Source organism: Condylura cristata, unplaced genomic scaffold (genome assembly GCF_000260355.1).
Source record: "Condylura cristata isolate star-nosed mole 26May11 unplaced genomic scaffold, ConCri1.0 scaffold00023, whole genome shotgun sequence".
NCBI lineage: Eukaryota > Metazoa > Chordata > Mammalia > Eulipotyphla > Talpidae > Condylura > Condylura cristata.
The window spans coordinates 1,233,537-1,255,571 of NW_004567124.1; the positions used below are offsets into that span (position 1 = coordinate 1,233,537).

Below are 22,035 nucleotides of genomic sequence, written 5' to 3' on the forward strand. Positions count from 1 at the left end.
AAAAAATTTATTTCAAAGATATCTTTTTTTTTTTCTGTATTTCATTAATGTTGTTTTTGCTTTACATGCCAATTCTACCCTGTGGGTTTATTTTATACTTTTCTAAATTCCTATTTCAAATGCTTGTGTTCTAACTCTCTTCCTTAATCTTATGAAGTAACTAAGGTACTCCCTGTTATTTAGTTCATTCGTGAATACTAAGGGCTATTTGGAAGTGTGAATATAGAGCACATAGTTTTTCTTGGAATTAATGTAATTTAAAATGTGACAATTTGGTACCCTCCCTACTGGCACAATGGATTAGGATGCAGCAGCAGTGCAAACTGGCCACAACCACTGCAGTGCAAGCTTGATCCCCCAACGCGGAGGTGATCCACATGGCACAACAGACCTCTCCAGTCTCACCCACTGCTCTCCTCAGCAGTGTCCTTAGCTGATCTGCCTGTTCTGCTCCTTACTCTGTCTCTGGTGATGCCTCTCTCTGCCCCTGCACTTCTGGCTTGTACCCCGGTTCTGTAGGAATAAATAAATCTTTTTTAAAACTGTAACAATTTGAGGATATGATGGGTATTCAATACCAATACCTATTTCAAATCCTGTTTAGTTACTGATAAACTCTCTAGAAGTTTAAGAAGTTACATGAAACCCTCCCCCAAAAAGTTCATGCCAAGAGACATAAGTGAGAAGCAGCATCCACAAGCCTAGATCAAAAACATTAAAACTGGATACTGACTATATAAACAATCCAAGATAACAAAGCAGAATATTCAAGTAGAAAAAGAAAAGCAAGTCAATGAAGTCAACCTACTGAGCTTGCACAGACCCAAGCAGAAAGACAAAGATGACAAGTAGAGAAGAAATATATATTTCTTTTAAAGATTTATTTAATTTTATGCATAGAAGAACTGAGGCATAGGTCAGAGGTACAGGGAGTGTGAGGATTAACCCGAGACAGACTAGGGAACAGAACAGGCAGATCTCCTGAAATACATTGCTGAGGGGAGCAGTAGTCAAGACAGGAGGTCTACTACGGTCACATGTGGGTCAGCTCCCTGGCAGGGATGGAATTCTGGTCCTCATGGTGATGGCGATGAGACTTAATCCCTATACCACCAGGGAGGCCCCAGTAGAGAAGAAATATTTTGAAAAAAGTTAGAAAAGTAATCCCAAAGTTTCAACATGTGACAACAGAATTCCAGAAAGTATCAAGAATACTCTTTATTAGATATCACATGTAAAACCTAACTCCCCCAATTTTTTTTCCCCTGAGAAATGACTAAAGAATGTATTCTAAAGAAAAAGGTGCAAATTTGGATATAACAATGGAATATAGGAAGAAATTAGCAAAACAAAACAATAGGACCCTCCTAGAAGTGCAATAGTTTAGAACCCAGCACTAGGAAGCTCTCTTCAGCCCCTGCAATCGGCAGCACTAGGAAGCTCTCTTCAGCCCCTGCAATCGGCAGCCCCTGCAGCAAGAGTTTGCACCTCAGCCAGGGAGGTGTGACCCATTTGGCATGGTAGACCTCTCCTGTCCTGTCTGCTGCTCCCCTCAGCAGTGTATTACAGTCAATTCTCCTGTTCCTCACTATGTCTCATGAGTCCTCTCACCTCCCCTTTCCTCTGGCCTATTCCCTAGTTCTTGCATGCATAAATAAATAAATCTTTAAAAAATTAAAGTATTGATAGTAAAAATGCTCAACTTCAAATGAAAACTTCAAGTATCAACTTATTAAGCTGAGAGGGGAAGTGGAAAGGAGAGAAGAAAAAAAGAACCCAGTTTTGTTTTATGCATGGTAAGAATATAAACACTACTGTTGTAAACTTATAGTTTTAAGTATACTTATATAAATTTTACAGATGACCATTAAAAAAACAAATAATTGTGAATTACTGTAGGGGAAAAATTTGATCAAGTTAACAAAATAACCAATTAGGAAATACTGCAAACAAACATAAAGTACAACTTACATTAGCAGTATTTATATCCAACTACATAGCAATAATAAAGTACTTATATTAGACAACACAACATATGTAAACTCATTAAATGAGACAAAAAGATCTTGCATATTAATTATAAAACACTATTTAAAGATTTATAGGTAACTCAGTAATATACCTTCAGAACATGTGAAAATAAAACTGAAAGTACAGGGAGAAATGACAGAGTGTATACACTAAGTTTTCCAGAAGTCACCTACTTTTTAATTCACACTCACTACAACTTAAGTGGAGTGTCTATCAAAAAATGCTTTCAGCAGTTTCAACAGTGTTAAAGGACATCATTCAGCATGTTTTTGGAGAAATACATTAATAACAGACCGTGAGCAATTAAATCTACTTCACTAGAAGATGCAACAATGAAAAATACTTTTCCTAGAAGAGGCATCTGAAAATCAGTGTTACCACAGGTAAGTAACACTGTTGACTTCAAAAAAGTGGAGGAAAAAAAAAAAACCACTAATCAAGAAGCATTATTTTCTTCATTAAAACTTTTGGTAAGTAATATGTATGTAAGAATATTAGCTGTGGTGTCCAATAATCTTGAATGTGAGCTCTATTTAACTCCTTGTGTTACAAAACTGAGATAACTGTATTAACCAAGCTCTACGCCTTGGTTTGTAAATCAATTAAGTGGGGATAATTCAAGCTCCATAAAGTTATCAGGAAGAGAAAAAATCAAATAATGTCTGGCACAGAGAGCTCAGTAACTGAAAAGTAGTACAGCTGTTATTATTGTAGCTGGGATACAAGGTGTGAGAAACTGGGTATGGTATTATTTATACCTTTCCAACAAAGTGGTCTTTATTTTAAAGTCAAATGGGAAATATTTTCCATTTCTCACAATATTTGAAGTTTCAGTTACCAACAACTATTTATTAGAATATGGGTTGCAGATTTTCAAATTACAAATAACTAAGGTAGAATAAATAAAAGCTATCACCTTACTACTATAACATGTGCTCCAAATTTCCAATCTAAGGAGGAGAAAAAGATTCAGCAATCCTGCACTGAAAACAGAAACAGTTCAAACAGTCTTACTGGTAGGGAGGATACTTTTTCCTTCTTTTACTGAATGTCACTAATATGTCTAACATATACTTCAAGGCTATGGGCAAGTAATTTTTAAGTAATTAAAGGAAGGTATTATTCTTATATTAATGTATCAAGTACTTTATACTTGATAAAGTGTAAAGCTCTTGTACTAAAAGACACAAATGTAAGTTCATGTATAGAAGATACTGAGTAGATCCTCCCACCTCACCTCCAAAATAAAGTAAGAAACATTAAGCCTGACTTACCTTTACAATGAGTTTATTGGAAGTTCACAATGGAGAACATAAGAAATTAAAGCAATTACTACTTAAACACTCGTTTGCTCAAATACTGGTATATAAATCAATTCCTTAATTTTTGTAAGTTTAATTCAAAGGCTACCTTTCAAGTTACTTTTAAGTCAAGGCTAACGATATAGTTTCTTACCTTTCCATTAGCTTCTCTTTATCCCAGTTGAAGTGGCTAAGGAGTATTCTTGTAATAGTTGCTGGATTCTAAAGGAGGAAAAAAAGTCATTTTAAGGAATAGGGCACTTCATTGACAATCAGTGGGTTTTCAGGCTGTATTTAAATTACCATAAAATCCCACCCAATTTTCTTTGCCAGAAAGTTCTTTATCCCCCAAGAAAATGAAAATTTTTAATTGTTTTTAATTGTAAGTTCAAAGGTACTTTAAAATAGTTTGTAACATTAATATTTTAGTTTATCTATGGTATTCTAAATCAGAATTCAAAAAAATAAAAAAATTAAATGTAAAATTATGGCATTAAATCAAACATTGAGTAAAATGAACATTTTTGCAGTTAAGATATAAAAGCTGTCATAGCAGTACATTGTCAATAAAATTTCTAACATTTTATTTATTAAATAGCTCATAAGAGTTCAAATCACTTTTAAGTCAGGAGGTATTTTAGAGATACTTAATGAAATGACAAAATACCTGTGCTGTATAAAAATTCACTGACAGTAATCTTAGGCTATTTCAATTTTATAAGGAAAAGCTAGCTAAAATCATGAAATAAATCCAATGTTTACTGCCTTATCATTCAACACAGTCACAAAAATTTATACTTTCCATGAAATTAGTGAGATTAATATATGGACAAAGAATTTTGAATTAAAATGGAAGCCCCCCCCCGCCACCGTGGCTCAACAGGTTGCGGGTGCAGCACTATGAAACTGGCCACAGGTGCTTCAGTGCATTTGATCCTGGCAAAGAGGTGACCCACATGGCATGGCAGACCTCTCATGACCTGCCCTCTGCTCCCCTCAGCAGTACATTTTACTTGATCTGTCTATTGTGCTCCTCATAGCCCCTACACCTCTGGCCTGTACCCAGTTTTGCATACAAAAATAAATAAATCTTAAAAAAAAAAAAAAGAAAGAAATAAAGAAAGAAAGAAAAAACCCATCAGACACAGGGAAACAATTTAAAGAAACAAACTAGTAAATAAATAATAAAAATAAAATAAAATGGAATGGGCCTAAGATTTGGGCCTCTGATTTACCAAAAACCACCAGAACACTGATAGTTATAAAGTCAAGGTGGAATGCATACACCTGAATATGCTTAGTTACTTAGCATATAATTTTAGTCTACCAAATAACACTTCAAAAGTGCTTTCACTATATAAAACTGCTTTTATTTTTCAACAGTTAGATCACAGTTTTGGTTAACTACTGATTTAGTTAAAAAACAATCTGGGGACCCTCCCTGATGGTGCAGCTCTAAGAAGCTAAAGCCACTTCACCATGAGTTCAATCCCTGCCCTGGAGGTGATCCACATGGTGAGGCAGACCTCTGACCCACCCGCCGCCCTCTTCAACAGTGTACTTCCTCAGTCGGCCTGTTCTGCTCCCCGTTCTGTCTCTGGTGGATCCTCTCACTGCCTCTGTACTTCTGGCCTGTATCCCAATTCTGTGTGTATAAATAAATACATCTTTTAAAAAGAGAGAAAAAACAATCTGGTATGAAAATGTCACAAAAGAGGACCCTCCCTCATGGCACAACAGCACAGCACCATGAAGCTCACTGCAGCCACTTCACCATGAGTTGAATTCTCTGCCAGGGAGGTGACCCACATGGTGTGGCAGAACTCTCCTGACCTGCCCGCTGCTGCTGCTCCCCTCAACAGTGTACTTCAGTGATCTACCTACTTCAGTGATCTATCTACCTGTTCTGCTCCCTGCTCTGCCTCTAGGCAATACTCTTACCACTCCTGCACCACTGACCTGTACCCCAGTTTTATATGCATAAATAAAATCTTTTTTTAAAAGTCACAAAAGAAATCTCTTTTCAATTGTTACCAACCATTCCCTTTTTCACAGAAAAATTCATACACATACAGCTGCCAAAGGTGCAAACAAAGTAACTTCTTCATTTACCTACTCCCAGGTACATTCTGTTAAATCATCTAGGATTAATTTACTTCTCAGGCCTATAATTTCTTTAAAAGTCCTCTTTTAACACAGCACACCATAAAGATACCATAATCTACAAGAGTTCATAGAGAAAAAGAAACCTACTAATTAATCCTAAATGGTATTGTGTTTATTTGTACATAATGTATATGTTTTATACCAGCTCTTTCTTGGAAATGTGATTCAACAATTCATTTAAAAAAAGATAAACCTCTCTATTTTTTTAAGATTTACTTATTTATGCATAAGAACTGGGGTCCAGGCCAGAGGTACAGGGGCGGTGAGAGGACTCACCAGAGACAGAGTCCAGAGCAGAGTAGGCAGACTGACGAAGTACACTGCTGAGGGGAGCAGCAGGCAGGTCAGGAGAAGTCTGCCGTGCCATGTGGATCATCTCCGGGGCCTGGTATCGAACACACACTGAGGCAGCTGCAGCTAGCTTACAGTGCTGTGTCCTAACCCACTGCACCAACAGGGAGGGCCAACTCCTCAATTTATTAAACAAGTTTTTCCAAAAGTATTTTTCTACAACTGAATTAAGGTAAGGTTTATCATTGAGATTTAGTTATATGTAAAAATAAGGATGAAAAGTCTACTGATTGGGAACATTAAGTCTACCAGTGACCTCTAGAACTGTGAGACTATATAACTCTGTGGCACCTAATACACAGGATTCCTTGCTACAAGACAGAACTGTTGGAGAAAAGTGTTTCCGAAATTGACATAAAGTCTCAACTTTCAAAAACAAAGAAAGGAGGGGGGGGGAAATGCCCTTTCTTATGAGTTGTACTTTTTCTATTTGAGTTTCAGTTTCAAAAACTGACCCCAGCCATAGGGTCCCAAACATTCTATTTGTTCATCAAACATTATAATGGAAAATATTGTTAAAATAGATTCCTGGCCCTTGATGGTGGCACAGCAGGTTAAAGCACTCAGAAGCTAAAGCCACTTCAGTATGAGTTCGATCCCTGCCCCGGAGGTGACCCACATGGTGCGGCGGACCTCTCTGACCTGCCACTGCTCCCCTCAGCAGTGTGCTTCGTCAGTTGGCCTGTTCTGCTCCCTGCTGTGTCTCTGGTAACACCCCTCACCGGCCCTCACCTCTGACCTGTACCCCCAGTCTCTATGCATAAATAAATAAAAATCGTAAATACACTGCAGTTGAGTGGAAGCAGCAGGTGAGGTAGGAGAGGTCTCATGTGCCATATGAGTTAGATCCCTCAGCAGGGATCAAACGCATGCTGGCAATAACTTAACAGCACCAAGATCTCAACTCCTGCACCAACAAAAAGGCCCTTACCCCCTTATGGGGATAGGAGCTCCCTAAATGTATTTATTGCCAAAGGGATTCAGAAAATCAGACCAATATTCTACCAAGGTAAAGCAAACATAACTTCCTCTTCCATTTTTGGTTCATCAACTGTATAGATGTACATTTTCCAATAATGTACATGCTATAATGGAAGCTCCAGTTTTCCCAGCAGGATAATACTGGAAAAAAAAAAAGTCTAAATCACAGATATTGCCAATAAATGTATATTCTGCTAGAAAACTAGAAAGCAGGTGATACTTCTTTTTTCTTTTTCAAAGATTTATTTATTTATGCATATAAAACTAGGATACAGGCCAGAGGTGCAGGGGCGGCAAGAGGATTCACCAGATACAGAGTGGGGAGCAGAACAGGCTGACTGACGAAGTACACTACTGAGGGGAGCAGTGGGAGGGTCAGGAGAGGTCTGCTCCACCATGTGTTCACCTGCGGGGCAGGCAGGGATCGAACTCATGTGGAAGTGGCTTTAGCTTCTTAGTGCTGTGCTTTAACCCACTGCACCACGAGGGACGGCCGAGCAGGTGATATTTCACAATAAAATGGTATGAATATATTCTGATCACTTAATTCAGTGCAGTCAACCCTTGACATTTATGTATGCTGCATGTAAGAAAGGTGTGTATGAATCAAATCCTGGGCTTATCTACAAGCTATAAAAATTTGGAACACAGTCAAAGTATTGGAGAGACTTTCAGAACAGAACTGCCCAAGTTCTAGATCAGTCTGAGTGGGAATCAGAGGGATATACTCAACATAGCAAAGGTTTAAAAATTGAACAATTAAAGGAATCAATGCCATAAAAAGCAAAAAAGAACTTGCAGCTATAACCTAATTGGGCTAATTTATTTATTAAAACAAAAACAAGAATCACCATTCTCTAAAGTATTTTAATAGGATATACAACCTAGGAATATAATAATCAAAACACCTAGGATAATTTCAAAATTACCAAACAATATAAGTAAGTAATAAAAAAAAATGACCACTTCTTGAGCCCTCCCTGGTGGCACAATGGGTTAAAGTACAGCACTATGAAGCTAAAGCCACTTTAGCATGAGTTCGATCCCCGCCCCGGAGGTGATCCACACGGTGTGGCAAATCTCTCCTGACCTGCCCATTGCTCACCTCAGCAGTGTACTTCCTCGGTCGGCCTTCTCTGCTTCCCACTCTATCTCTGGTGAATTCCCTCATTGCCCCTGCACCTCTGGCCTGTACCCCAGTTCTGTATGCATAAATAAATAAATCTTTAAAACAATGACCACTTCTCAAAGGAGAAGACAATAGATGTTGACCACTAAATGACCCAGATATTAAAATAATCAGATAAAGATTTATAAAGCTGCTATTAAAAACATGTTACACTAAGTAAGGGCAAACACTTCAATATGGATGAACGAAATTCTTGGAAAATAAATTCCTAAGAAGAACCAAATGAAAATGCAAGGTTTGCTGAAAGAACAAAAAAGTATAAGGAGAGATTGAGGAGTTAGTGGACTTGAGAATGAATCAATAAGTATCCAATCTTAATGACAGTATATATGCATATATATATATATATAAATAAAAGAATAATCTTTTAAGGACCTATGTGATAATATCAAAAGGTGTCCACCTATAATTCTATATTCAGCAAAGGTACAGTGGACACCTTAAAATTGAATGAAAATGTAAATACATGTCAAAGTTTATGGGATATACCCAATATAGTTTGGGGGTAATTTATCGCATTAAATGCTTATAAGGTTCTCTCTGGTGGCGTAGGGGGTTAAAGACAGTGCTATCAAGCTATCTCCAGCCACTTGCAGCCCAAGTTCGATTCCCAGCCAGGGAGTTAACCCACATGGTGCAGCAGACTTCTGTCTCACCACTGCTCCCTTCAGCAGTGTATTTTAGTACATCTGATGCCTATTCTGCTCCCCACTCTGTTTTTGGTGAGTCCTCTTACCCACCCTACCTCTGGCCTACACTCCAGTTCTTGAATGCATAAAATAATTTTTTTTAAAAAATGTGTATTTAAGAAGAAAGGTCACTATTTTAAGCAGGCAGAACGACAGAAATATTAAAAAGCAAATATAAATTAAGAGAAAAATAACTGAAACCGAAAGCTAATACCAAAAATTAAGAGACACAAATAACCAATAATCAAGAGTGAAAGAGGGAAATAGCACAGTTCCTAAGACACTATGATACACAATTTTGCCTAGAATTCACAACCTGCAAGAAATGGATCATTTTCTTTAAAGATATAAATCACAAAAAATTAATTGATGAAATAGATAACAGAAACAAAGGTAGGTCACAACCCAAATGGTTTCACTGTTAAATTCTACCATTACTTCAGGATTCAAAAACTATGAATTCTAAACAGTCTCTTCCAGAAAACAAGAGATGGGAACACCTCCCTAATTCCCAAAACTGGCACCACCCTGATAGAGAAATCAAAGACATAGCCAGAAACTACTGATACTATGTCAAAAAAAGGACACAAAGATCTTCAACAAAAATTAGGAAATCAAATATAATATATAAAAGGAGGGCACTGTACATTACAAAGTGGAGTTTTTCACAGTGCTGCAAGGATGGCTGAACACTTAAAAATTAAGTGGGCTTATTAATAGCCTAAAGAATATTTGTAAGATCTTATCAGCAGGACTCTGAAAAGGAAGCTGACAAAATTTAACATTCAAGATCCATAAGAAGTCTTAGCAAGTGGTTAAAACACAGCACTATGAAGCTAGTCACTGCTGCTTCAGCACAAATTCAATCTCCAAACAGGGAGGTGACCTACACTGTGCAGCAGACCTCTCCTGTCTTGCCTGTTGCTCCCCTCAGCAGTGTACTTCATCAGTCAGTCTGCCTTTTCTACTCCTCACTCTGTCTCTGGTGAACCCTCCCACCACCCCTGCACCTCTGGACTGTACCCCAGTTCTGTATGCATAAATAAATAAATCTTTTTAAAAAGTCAGGCCCTCCCTGGTGGCACAGTGTGTTAAAGCACAGCACTAAGAAGCTAAAGCCACTTCAGCATGATCTCAATGTCCACCCCGGAAGTGACCCACATGGCACAGCAGACCTCTCCTGACCTGCCCGCTGCTCCCCTCAGCAGTGTACTTCGTCAGTCGGCCTACACTGCTCCCCACTGTTTCTGGTGAATTCTCTCACTGCCCCTGCACCTCTGCCCTGTATCAGTTCTGCATGCATAAATAAATAAATCTTAAAAAAAAAGTCTTAGTAAATTTAGGAACAGAATAGTCCCTAATTTGTTAACTTCCTCATATTGGCAATCTTAAAAAAAAAATTACAGTTAATGTCTTACTTAGTGGTAAAAGACCATTATTTTACCCCCTAAGACACAAAATAAAACAAGGGTGTCCATTTTCACTGCTCTTATTCTACACTTTACTGGATGTCTTGCAATAGCATTAAGGGAGAAAAAAATAAAAGGTGTACTCATTAGAGAGGAACACACAAGGATCTCAAATGGCCTACAGACATCTAACATATAGACACACAGACATATGAAAGCATATTCAATACTACTTATTATACAATAAAGCAAGTTAAAAAATAGAGATACCATTTCGCCTCTGTAGAGGTACTAAAACTATTCAGGGGGCAGGGGGAACAAGACAAATAGTGCTAGAATAATTAAAACGTGTATTTATTTTTAAGTCAATTTAACCCTACAACTTAAGATTTCATACATAATTCATAATGATCTGACCTAAATGTCAAAGATTAAAAAACTTTTAGTAGAAAATCTGTGACCTTGGGTTAGGAAAATAGTTCTCAGATACAGCAAAAATTCAATTCATTAGAGAAAATTGGTAAATCAGAATTCATCCACATCACATGCAAGGGAAATACATTTGCAAATCACATATCTAAGAATCACAGTTAGAACATGTAGTTTTTTAAAAGCTACTGACCTAACAAAAATGCAATTTAAAAGACAAAGATTTGGTGAATGGAGACCACCAAAGACACAGAAAAACGAAAAGATGCTTAACATCATTAGTTATTTGGGAACAAAAACTAAGCCACAATGTTACCATTACATACTTATTATTTAAGTAAGACTGCCTGTGAGGGCCTGCATGTGTGCTAAGGGAGAGGAGGAACCAATGTGACAACCTCAAATACTAGAGAATATGTGTAACAACTGGGCCTCTTTCATTACTGTTGGTGGGAATGAAAATTGTACTGCCAACAGGAAACAGTAGTTTCTTATAAAATTAAATACATTCCATAACTCCCAAAAATCTCAGTATTAATAACTCCCAAAAACCTAAGATGAAAATATATTCACCCCAACCCTATGGTAAGTATAATAGTTCTATTTGTACCTGGCAAAAAGCCAACAATCAAAAGTTCAAAGACAATCACAATTTACATAAACCAAGTGTGGTATACTCACACATGGAGTAACAGCAATAAACTGCTCAATAAACAATATGAATCTCAAATACAAATTCTAGGTGAGAGCAGACACTCTAAAGGCTACAAATTTTATGATCTAAATGACATAGCAAAAAGGCAAAACTATAGGGGTGGTATACAAATCCCTGGTTGCTAGGAATTATTAGTAGGAAGGAGTCTGAAATGCAGAAGGAAAATTTTTAAGAGGTGATGATGGAATTGTCGTGTAAGTTGGCATGCTGTTGGCCACACAACTAGGCATTTGTGAAAACTCACAAAATTATATGAGTAATGAAAATTTAAATAAAATCAAGATATTAAATTGTAAAAGTAATCTAACTTGCACTGGAGTTTCTGTGATGAAGTTCTGTTAACAGTACAGTTAAGTGTCAAAAGGAACAGAGATGTGAAACTTTAGTCCCAGGCATTTTATATACATTATTTCATTTAATCTATACAGGAACATTTCATGCAAAGTAGACATTATTTACAATTTACTTATGAAGCTAGAGAGAAATGCAACTCAAGATAAAACAAGTTAACAGGTTTTGAATATCAGGGGAGTTTATAATATCTGCATCACAAGCAAAATTCTGATTTGATTACTTTATGTTCGGTTGGTTCAAAAGAGGGAATTCTGCCTTAGTGTGCTACAAAAATTCATTAATTAGTGGAAAGTCAACTCAAGCTCTTGGTGGTAGGAGATAGAATTCATGCTACCGTGGCTACAAGATAGATTTCACAGTGCTGCAATTTAACCTGCTACACCACCAGGGAGGGCCCTGATATACCTTATTTTTAAAAGAAACAGTTTTAAAAGCAACAGTTAATAAGCAAAATTACTATAATTAGGAAACTAATACTAGCAGCAGCACATTATACTTTCAGGGCAAGAAAGCAACCTAAAAATCTCACACCTTCTCTAGTTTGGTTTTTTTTTTTTTTTTTAAGTATCAAGGGATTTATGCCCTTTAAAAAAATTTTTTTAAGATATATTTATTTATTCATACAGAACTGGGGTACAGGCCAGAGATGCAGAGGGTGAGAGGATTCACCAGAGACAGAGTGGGGAGCAGAACAGCACATCAACGAAGTACACTGCTGAGGGGAGCAGTGGGCGGGTGAGGAGAGGTCTGCCCTGCCATGTGGATCACCTCCGGGGCAGGCAGGGATAGAACTCCTGCAGAAGTGGCTTAAGCCCCTCAGTGCTGTGCTGCACCACCACTGCACCACCAGGGAGGGCCCCTCACACCTTCTCTAGTTTTATGCGTTAATGGTTCCATTCCCCACCCTACAACCCCTTTTCTGGTTACTGAGGAACTTAAAAAAGTATCAATACTAAGATTTTGCCACCAGCAACTCCGATTCAATCACTGGTGTGGGATAGGATGTGGGACAGAATAGGATTGGTATGTAACTTTCAGCCAATGTTGTTACCTAAATTTCTACAGAAGAGATAATATGCAGTCAGAATTAGGAATTACTGCTTCAGCTTCCTACTAAGGTGGTTCTGAAAGATTAAAGGATATAAGCAGAAATCTCATATACAATACTAGTGTAATAACCTTGGAAATTTAAAGATAATTCCATTCTTGGGTTATAGCAGCAGTGTCTGCTTTGAAAGTTATACCTAAAGTTCTGCTTATGAAATTTTTTTTTAAAGATTTATTTATTTGTGCATACAGAACTGGGGTACAGGCCAGAGGCTCAGGGGCAGTGAGAGGCTTCACCAGAGACAGAGTGGGGAACAGAACAGGCAGATCTACGAAGTACACTGCTGAGGGGAGCAGCGGGCGGGCCAGGAGAGATCTGCCACACCAAGTGGTCACCTCCGCGACAGGCCGAAATCGAACTCAGGCGGAAGCGGCTTTAGATTCTCAGTGCTGTGCTTTAACCCGCTGTGCCACCAGGGAGGGCCTGTTTATGAGTTTTTAAAAGTGGGTCTGGAGTAGCTAACTGTCCCAGCTGTGGATTTACTATCAATACATTATCAACCTCTACCTGCTGTTCATGTGGTTCTCAACTTTGCTTGGTACATTTGAGCTTTTTAAAAAGTGATGTGCAGGCAACACCCCCAACAAATACATTACTGGGGTATAGGAAGGCATAAGAGAGGAGAACCTAGGTATGAATAATTTTATAAAGTTCACTGATGACTTCAATAAACAGCAATACTGAGAATCACCTCAGTTTGCAAAAGAAGGCAGATAATGACCATATTCACTAGCATGATAATCTCTTGGTAAAAATCAACCAAGTGGTTGAATGACGTTCCTATGATAGTATTACGGGGAGGCAACTGTTATTTGAAAAGTGTACAGACAATCTTATTTCAAGAGAAAGCGAAATATTAGAAAAATGGGTTTATAATATGTAAGATCAAACAGCCAAAAAAAAAAAAAAATCACCTCCCTCCAATAAACAAACAAAAAGGCCTTTAGAGTTGAGTTCTTTCATTTCTCTCAGAATTTGATCTGAAATAGAATTGGTTGTGACCCCAAAGTCAAAATTCAGTTTGATGATTTTCCAACATAAAACAAGCTCACGTTTCTAACACTGTTTCTATCTAATGTAATATATGAGTTCCTTGTTCCTTAAGAGAGCTGTTGATTTTCCAAATGCTATTAGACCATTGTTTTATAATGTTTTCTAAAACAACATCAGAAACCCAAAAGCCATAAAATACAAAAACTGCTACATAGAAAAATATTAATAACTCCTATAACAACAAGCAAACATAAGCCCAAAGATGACAAATTTAACAAAAAAACAGTTAATTCAAGGAATATATTTAGTTGAATAATATTCAAAAATATTTAACCACTTTAATATATTGACTAGGCACAATGTTTAGCACAATGATTAAGATCTTAAAACCTGACAATATCCAGTGACGACAATTTAAGGAAATGGGCCCAACAATTAGTGAGATGGCAAGTTATTTAAAAGGTTTTGGGAGGGTTATTTGGAAACCTGATCAATATTTTTAAAGCATATGATCTAGGACCTACAGAACTGTCAGGGGTTAAGGGAAGAAAAGAGAAGGGATGGGGAAAGACAAGGAGAAGAATTATTTTCACATAGATATTAGGAAAAGCAAAACAGAAAAATAAGCCTCCGTTTTTCCAAGAGAAGACTACCTATAAATTATGATATCTGTAATTAGAACATTATGCAGCAATTTAAAAAACGAAAAATATATCCGTATTCACAAGAAAGAATATCTATGACATACCAAGAGAAGGGGGGAAAAATTTGAGCAATGCACAACATACTATGTTTGTGCAGAACAATGACAAAGATTTATATGATAGCATGAATGTGCAGTAAGAAAAAGTTTAGAAGATTATGTATTAGAACGGTTCTTGAGACTTTTTCCTGGGTGCTGGTTTGAAGGTGAATGATGAGACATGAAATTTTCCTCTACTCTATAAATATACATAACAAAGAAATTAAAAGTATTACTTTTATAATAATTAACTATGAACAGTACAGGTCACACTACTCTAAGTGTAATCCACAAAATCACAGATATTTGAGTTAGAAAGTAGATTCATAGGCCCTAACCCACATCCACTGAATCCTCTCATTTCAACCTGACCATCAAGTTTCTGAGATGATCTGTATGCACATTAAAATTTGAGAAGCAGGTTACAGAAGGTTGACAGTCTGACAACTGGTCAACTGTAAGGTTTCATTTCCAAATTCCCAGATTTAATACTCGATTTCTTCCCAAGAAATCATGTGTAATTCCCTTTAAAGGTATGAAAATGTTGTAAACTTGAGAGTTACTAAAAGGTTGCACTATAATATGCTTAGTCAATGTCATAAAGCAAAATTTTTGTGTATCCAAAATTCACATAGTGACACACATAAAATGGATAGTCTTGATTTTGATCAGTCAGGATTTCATGCAAGGAACAGAATCCACTAACTAGATATTTTGAACAAACAAAGACAATTAATAAAAGGAATTAGGTGCTGAACTATTGCAGAGCTGGAAGAGTGGAGATGAAGCTTGTATATACAGGAATGACACCAGAACAACATACAATGGAATCATAAGCTCTCCTTTAATTCACAGATGGAACCACTTAATTCAAGAACATACTGCATGTAACTATGATCCAAGAATTAGAAAACTGGAATTAGGAAATCAACACTGCTCCTGCCACATTTGCCTCCAGATACTCATGAAGTTAGGTTATGAATAAAACAAAATATAATCTACTCTGCTGCCTTTACCACAAATGCCTCTTGTATCACAGAAAAGTAGTGACTAGACAATGCGATGCTGCATTTCTGCCAACACAAAAAAAACCTCACATTTTCACAATCAGGAAAGAAGGGGTTAGAAAAAAGATGAGCTCCTTTCACATCTAAAACCATCATATCTAATTATCAGCAATCAACTCACATCCAAAACTCTGAATGCCTAAGTCAGTTGAAGACAATCACAAAATTTCTAGATGACTTAAAAGTTATAAACATTTAATGAGGACCACTCCACCTGCAAGCTATCTTCAGCTACTGCAGCAAGAGTTCCATCCCCAGCAGTCTCTCCTGTCCCACAGACTGCTGCCCCCATCAGTGTATTTTGGTATATCTGCCTGTTCTGTTCTCCATTCTGTCTCTGGTGAATCCTCTCACTCTCCTCCACCAGCACCTCTGGCCTCCAACACCAGCTCTTGTATGCATAAATAAATGTCTTTTTAAAAAGTTATAAACATGGCCCTCCCTGGTGGCGCAGCGAGTTAAAGCACAGCACTGAGAATCTAAAGCTGCTTCAGCATGAGTTCAAGTCCCGCCTGCCCCGGAGGTGACCACATGGCGTGGCCGACCTCTCCTGACCTGCCTGCTGCTCCCCTCAGCAGTGTACTTCGTTGATATGCCTGTTCTGTTCCCTGCTCTATCTCTGGTGAAGCCTCTCACCGCCCCGAGCCTCTGGCCTGTACCCCAGTTCTGTATGCACAAATAAATAAATCTTAAAAAAAAGTTATAAACATTTAAGAAGAAATTTACAACTAAACACTAATTCTTCAAAGTTTCCAGCTTTAAGTGTATACTCAGAAGGAAGTATAAGAAAAGAGGGAAATGTTGGGGGTAATGTTCTTTTTTTTTTTAATTTTACTATCTTTAATATATATGCACAAAAAGTAAAGCTCAAGGGTTAGAAAAGTACAATTTACATGCAAAGTACCTGAGTTTGTGTAGATCAATCTACCATCTAAATCATTTCTTTACCACCGCAATGATCACATCCCTTTGCTTTCAATAAAACTTATTTCTAGTGAGTCTTTTTATAAACTCAAGAGAATCTTTGCAAGTATTCTTATCTGAACTGCCTGTGTATCTCTTTTTTTTAAATAAGAATTTATATTTACATCATTTTGTGCATTTTTCTATCTCAGTTGTAATCCCCGTGGGTTTCCCATCACCAAATCGCCCATGTGCCATCACCACAGTCCAGTGCATTTCCCTCCCCGCCCCACTGTTTTTGATCCCATTCCCCACTCCAACTTTGGGGGTAATGTTTCGAGAGACTTTCCCATTGAAGATGCTTCCTAAAAGGTTACATCTTTTTTTTTTTATGTACCAAAATGGCAATGAATGCACCAAGCCCAACATCTAATAAAAACATGTCAAATTTGGTTTTGCCCATGCACATTTTAGGAAGGAAACTACTTCCCTTCTGTCTCATCACAAACTTGGAGAGTCAGAATTCATCTTTAGAAAATGTCCAGAGTTTAATCAGATTTTAATAAAAAGTCTCTGTAAATGGGACAATATTATCATTGTTCATAATCATTTGATTTATTCTATAAAAATTTAACTGCAAACCAAAGAGTAGGTGACAGAGGGTATTTCAATACAAACTGTAGAAATAATTTGTACGGATAAAACTGATATTTTATCAGAAAAACTCCAGAATTTAAATAGAACTGTAAACTATATATGTTGGCATCTAGTTGACCAAAGTCTAGTTACCGTCAACAAACATAACTGTAGTTTTAAACCTTTAACATTACACGAGGCCCCAGTTCAAGATTCCTTGTATCTCAATCTAAACAGCGATTTCCCTTGAGGGGAGGAATCCAAAAGACACAAACAATGAATGATAAAATCATGAACCAGGAAACTCGCAATTCCACACTACTTTGGAATAAAGGCACTTCCAAGAAAAAAAAAAAAAGATTTACTTATTTATGCATACAAGAACTTGGGTGCAGGCCAGAGGTGTGGGGATGAGAGGAGAGTGGGGAGCAGAACAGATAGATCTATGACATACACTGCTGAGGGGATTAGTGGGCAAAACAGGGATAAGCTGTGCATTGTGGGGTCCCACCGCCAGGGATTGAACTGGCACTGCAGTGGTTGTGGACAATTTCACAGTGTTGAGCATTTAGCCTCTTGTGCCACTGGGGAGACCGAAGTGGCACTTTCTAAACCACAAATAAAGATTTTTATATAAACTTCCTCGTACTAGTTCAGAATTATGAGAAATAACCAGTAACCTTCTCAGGTATGTACTTAACTCTGCTCAAGTCCAACTGTCAACCCCAAAGTATTAACATTCTATAGAACTATTGTGGCACACGCTAAAATGTTCCACTAAACACACACGAGTAACTTCAATGTACTACCACGTCATTTAACACAACTAGCCATCTCTAAACTATCTAGAGATCACATACTAAAATTAAACTAATTCTATAAAGTGAACTGATTATTGTTAAGAAGTTTTTATTTTGTGTGTAGTTATTGCTTCCTCTGGAGGCACTTAGATACATATATGTTCCCAACTACTTAACAGATTTTACCAGTATTTGATCTAGTGCTTCTCAAACATCTTTTTTATTAATATCCTTCCTACCCCATCACAGCAACTCAAAAACACCTAAGTGGTAGGTTTCTGATCCACAATTCATTACTTCTTACTTATCCATACTTTAATGTAAATACAGTACACAAAATTTTGTATAGTAATATAAGCTTAAGTGAGACTTAATTAAAATTATAGCCTTTTAATTTAGAATGTGTTAAGATTTATTTAAGCAACTTTATATCTCACAAATTATTTTCTAAGAAATATCCAATTTGAAAAAAGCCATCATAAATTTCATCATAAATACAAATGATCTTGAAATAGACATTAATTATACTTCTGCATTCTTTAAAGTTTTACAATCAAGTTGTTATAGGCCATGTACTAGAAATGTACATTCTCTTGCTAGCTATTCTCAAAATACAGAATTCAGAAGCCTTCCTGAGGTGCAGCTATTATAGACACAGTGATATCAGGTTATGGCCAGTCACTGCAACATGAGTTTGATCGATGGCCAGGGAGATGACCCACATGGCACAGACCCCCTCCTGTCTCACCCCCTGCTCCCCTCAGGGGAGCAGAAAATTCCCATTCTGCTCCCCACTCTATTTCTGATGAGTCTTCTCACCAACTCCTCCCCGCACCTCTGGCTTACACCCCAGTTCTTGTATGAACAATAAAACCTAAAAAAAATTCCCTTCATCAAAGGTTCACATTTAATCATATATTCATTCTTCCTCAGCAAATACATCTTAAAGCATTTTTAGTTTAGGTTTTCATTATGAGCCTTCATGAGTCAAGATTCAGTTGTGTAAGTAAATAAAGCTGCATAAATAAGTAAATTTGGGGGCTCTCCCTGGTGGTGCAACAGGTTAAAGCACCGCACTATGAAGCTCTCAGAAGCCACTGCAGTATGAGTTCAATCCCCAGCTAGGGGAGCTGACCCACATGGCATGGTTGACCTCTTCTGGCCCACCCCCTGCTCCCCTCAGAAGTGTATTTCAGTACATCTGTCTGTTCTGTTCCCCACTCTGTCTCCTCTCACCCACCACACGGCTGGTCTGTACCTCAGTTCTGTAAGCATAAATAAATAAATCTTTAAAAGTAAATCAAAACATTTTTTAAAATAAAATACACATCAGCAGGAATTCCAGAAAGTGGAAAGTAAAGAAATTATCAAAGCAATATTAGAAGCTAATTTTTCAAAGCTTTAAAGGACACCACAGTTTTTCAGCTGAAATGACCCACTAAGGAACAACACAATCAGAGTTACAAACATCTCTATGGATAATCAAGGATAGAGAGAAAAGGCTGATGTTTAAAATAATAAAAAGACATAAATGAGAATTAGCAATAGAGATTCTCTTTCACATATATTCCAGTAATAGCCAGCCTAATAACCAAATTAAAGGCAATGTAAAGGCATTATCAAGGCCACAATGAGTTATATCCTGAGAAAAGTTTTGTGGGAGTTAAATTAAGGATGTACTCCAGCAAAGTTAAATCAAACCAAGAGAAAGACAGAAATCTAAGAAACAGCCTCCAATCCAGGAGAACAGTACTGTAAAGTCATACAATGTGCTTTAGTGGGAAGAACATTAAGTTGACTAGAAGATCAAGATGGAGGCTCCAGGAGGAGCATGCAAATAAAATCCAAATGACCTTGATACCAGAAAACTATTCTTAAGAAAGTCCAGAGCATTTGATAATAGACCTACTTAAAAGAAAAAACAGTAATAACAATAATAATAATTCTACTTGGACTGTCATTGAATGAAAGTATAACTAAAAAAACAAACATTATTCAATGATGTCACTTTAAAAATAAAAAAAACTATGGTTATGATCCTAAAACAGAAGGACTTTGATAACACCAAAGTATAGTGGGCATGAAATGGGATTCTCAAAGATTAAAGAAATGATAATGTCAAATGGTGACGAAAAAAAGATATTCAAGTTATAAATGTAATCATTTGAAGACAGTAGTTCTTTATTCACTTATTACCACATACAAATCACTTTTTAAACAATGGATTGGTGATAATGAGTACAATAGTAACTATCATACTTTAAGACCTCATTAAGATGCAGAGAGTATGAAAAGGCAATTCAGTTATATAAATTAAAACAACCAAATTAATACTTTATCAGACTAATGAAAATTCTGAATTATGTTACTTAATAATGAATTGCATTGCTACACCTGACAATTTTGTAGATAACATAGATTCATGACTAATATTCATTTTAATTTGCCATACTACAAGAGGTCAAGAAATGATTTAAGATCTACTAAGAGATGAGGAAAAAACCTAAAATATGTATCTGGAAGAAGGTGCTAACAAATGAAACTTAAAGTGAAAAAATTAACCAAAAAAGTTTCCAAGACAAAAACAAAACAAAAAAAGACACCTTAATGCACAATGTATATTATGTATATTTGGGGGGGGGGGCGGCTGCGGGTGTGTGTGTGTAGAAAAGAAAACACAATGCATTAAGCTTTGACCCTGTTGATTCAATATACCTCTATTATGTTACAGCATGAAACTTCACTTCAAAATACATTGCCACATTCAAGGAGCAACAGATGTCCTTAAAATAGCACATGGTTTATTAAGATGTTAACAACTAACATCAGCCTTTTGATCCAGATTTAAGCTATGAATACTCAAGATCTTTCTTTTTAAAAACCAGCAATCTTCATCGAGATGGAAAAAAAAATGTGCAAAATGATGTAAAAATAAACTTTGTAATAAAAAAAAAAAACCAGCAATCTTCACTGAAAATCAAATACAAATTTTTATCTGCTTTTCCATTTGGGGAAGTGAAATGTTGAAAGGATGCTGAGAAAACAGTGTTATTAACCTATTTAGAAAAATCACAGCCCTCTTCTTTTAGCATACCGTATCAGCAAAGAAAATGAGGCAAATATCTGCATCACTCAATTATACCTTTAATGGGTTACTCTACAATCAATATCTGAGCAATAATAATGAGCAATGCAATATCTCACCTTATATACCCAAGCATTCCTTTTATGTCAAATGTATGCACCTGTATTGCCTAAGGTCCTAAAACTTGTCGTTGGCTTAAGGTCTCAGGATTTATATAAAAAATGTCATGTTTTTCCCATTCTAACCCAGTGTTTAAGAAAAAAAAAGCAAGGAATTGCTATTATTTAATAAATAAATGGATACAAATATCTAAGAAAATGAATGGTACAAATATTTAAATAGAAATCTCTGAGCTCCTTTATAGAAGTTAAAGAACAATTTGTGAGACTTACATGTCCATCAAAAGATATCAGAATTTGACATTTAAGTATTAATATATAAATTGTACACACATATGAGCAAATCAATCTTTCAAGTCTCCCATTTTTACATGGGAGATCCTCTGTCACCACAGTTTTTGAAAATCAGTCAGGTCCACTGATGAAGCAAATGACATTAATATCCTTCAATTAATAATTTCTTCCATTATTCAGTATTTAAAAAAATGATAGAGGCAAACAGTAATTTAATTGTTGCCTAAGTAATGGCTTAAAATACAGTAAAAGTGGGCCCTTTACAAATATGTTGTGTCATGTCAGAACAGGCTTTCTATAAATAGTTACAGTATAATGGTATGCCCTTAAGTAACAAGGTACTTGCTACCAATAAGTGTGTGCAAATGTTTAAACATCCTTTAGTAACTTGTCTTTGGAATGATTCTGTCCTACCTTTGCTGCTGCAGCCCGCCTGTCCTTTGCATCACTGAATTCATACTTCTGGAAGTACCCAATATGCACTGTAACAGACAGATGGACAGATCAATGGGCCACAGCGGCAAAGGCCAGATAGACAGACTTGATAAAAATTAATTTCAGGGTATATAAAAGGGAAGGGGCAACTAAAAGAAAATATAACTACCTAAATAAGATATAAATACCTAAACGACATCTGCATCCCTCCCATCCGCACACAAATAATCTATTGTTG

General features: G+C 36.7%; 1 protein-coding gene across 1 annotated transcript in view; it reads right to left on the minus strand.

Moving 5' to 3' along the window:
* The window catches only part of ARIH1 (ariadne RBR E3 ubiquitin protein ligase 1), a 107,162-nt gene that overhangs the window by 66,741 nt on the left and 18,386 nt on the right, over positions 1-22,035 (minus strand). Inside the window, exon 2 of the mRNA XM_004687614.2 lies at positions 3,487-3,554. Coding sequence (XP_004687671.1) covers positions 3,487-3,554 — 68 coding nt within the window. The remainder of the gene's footprint in view (positions 1-3,486; positions 3,555-22,035) is intronic.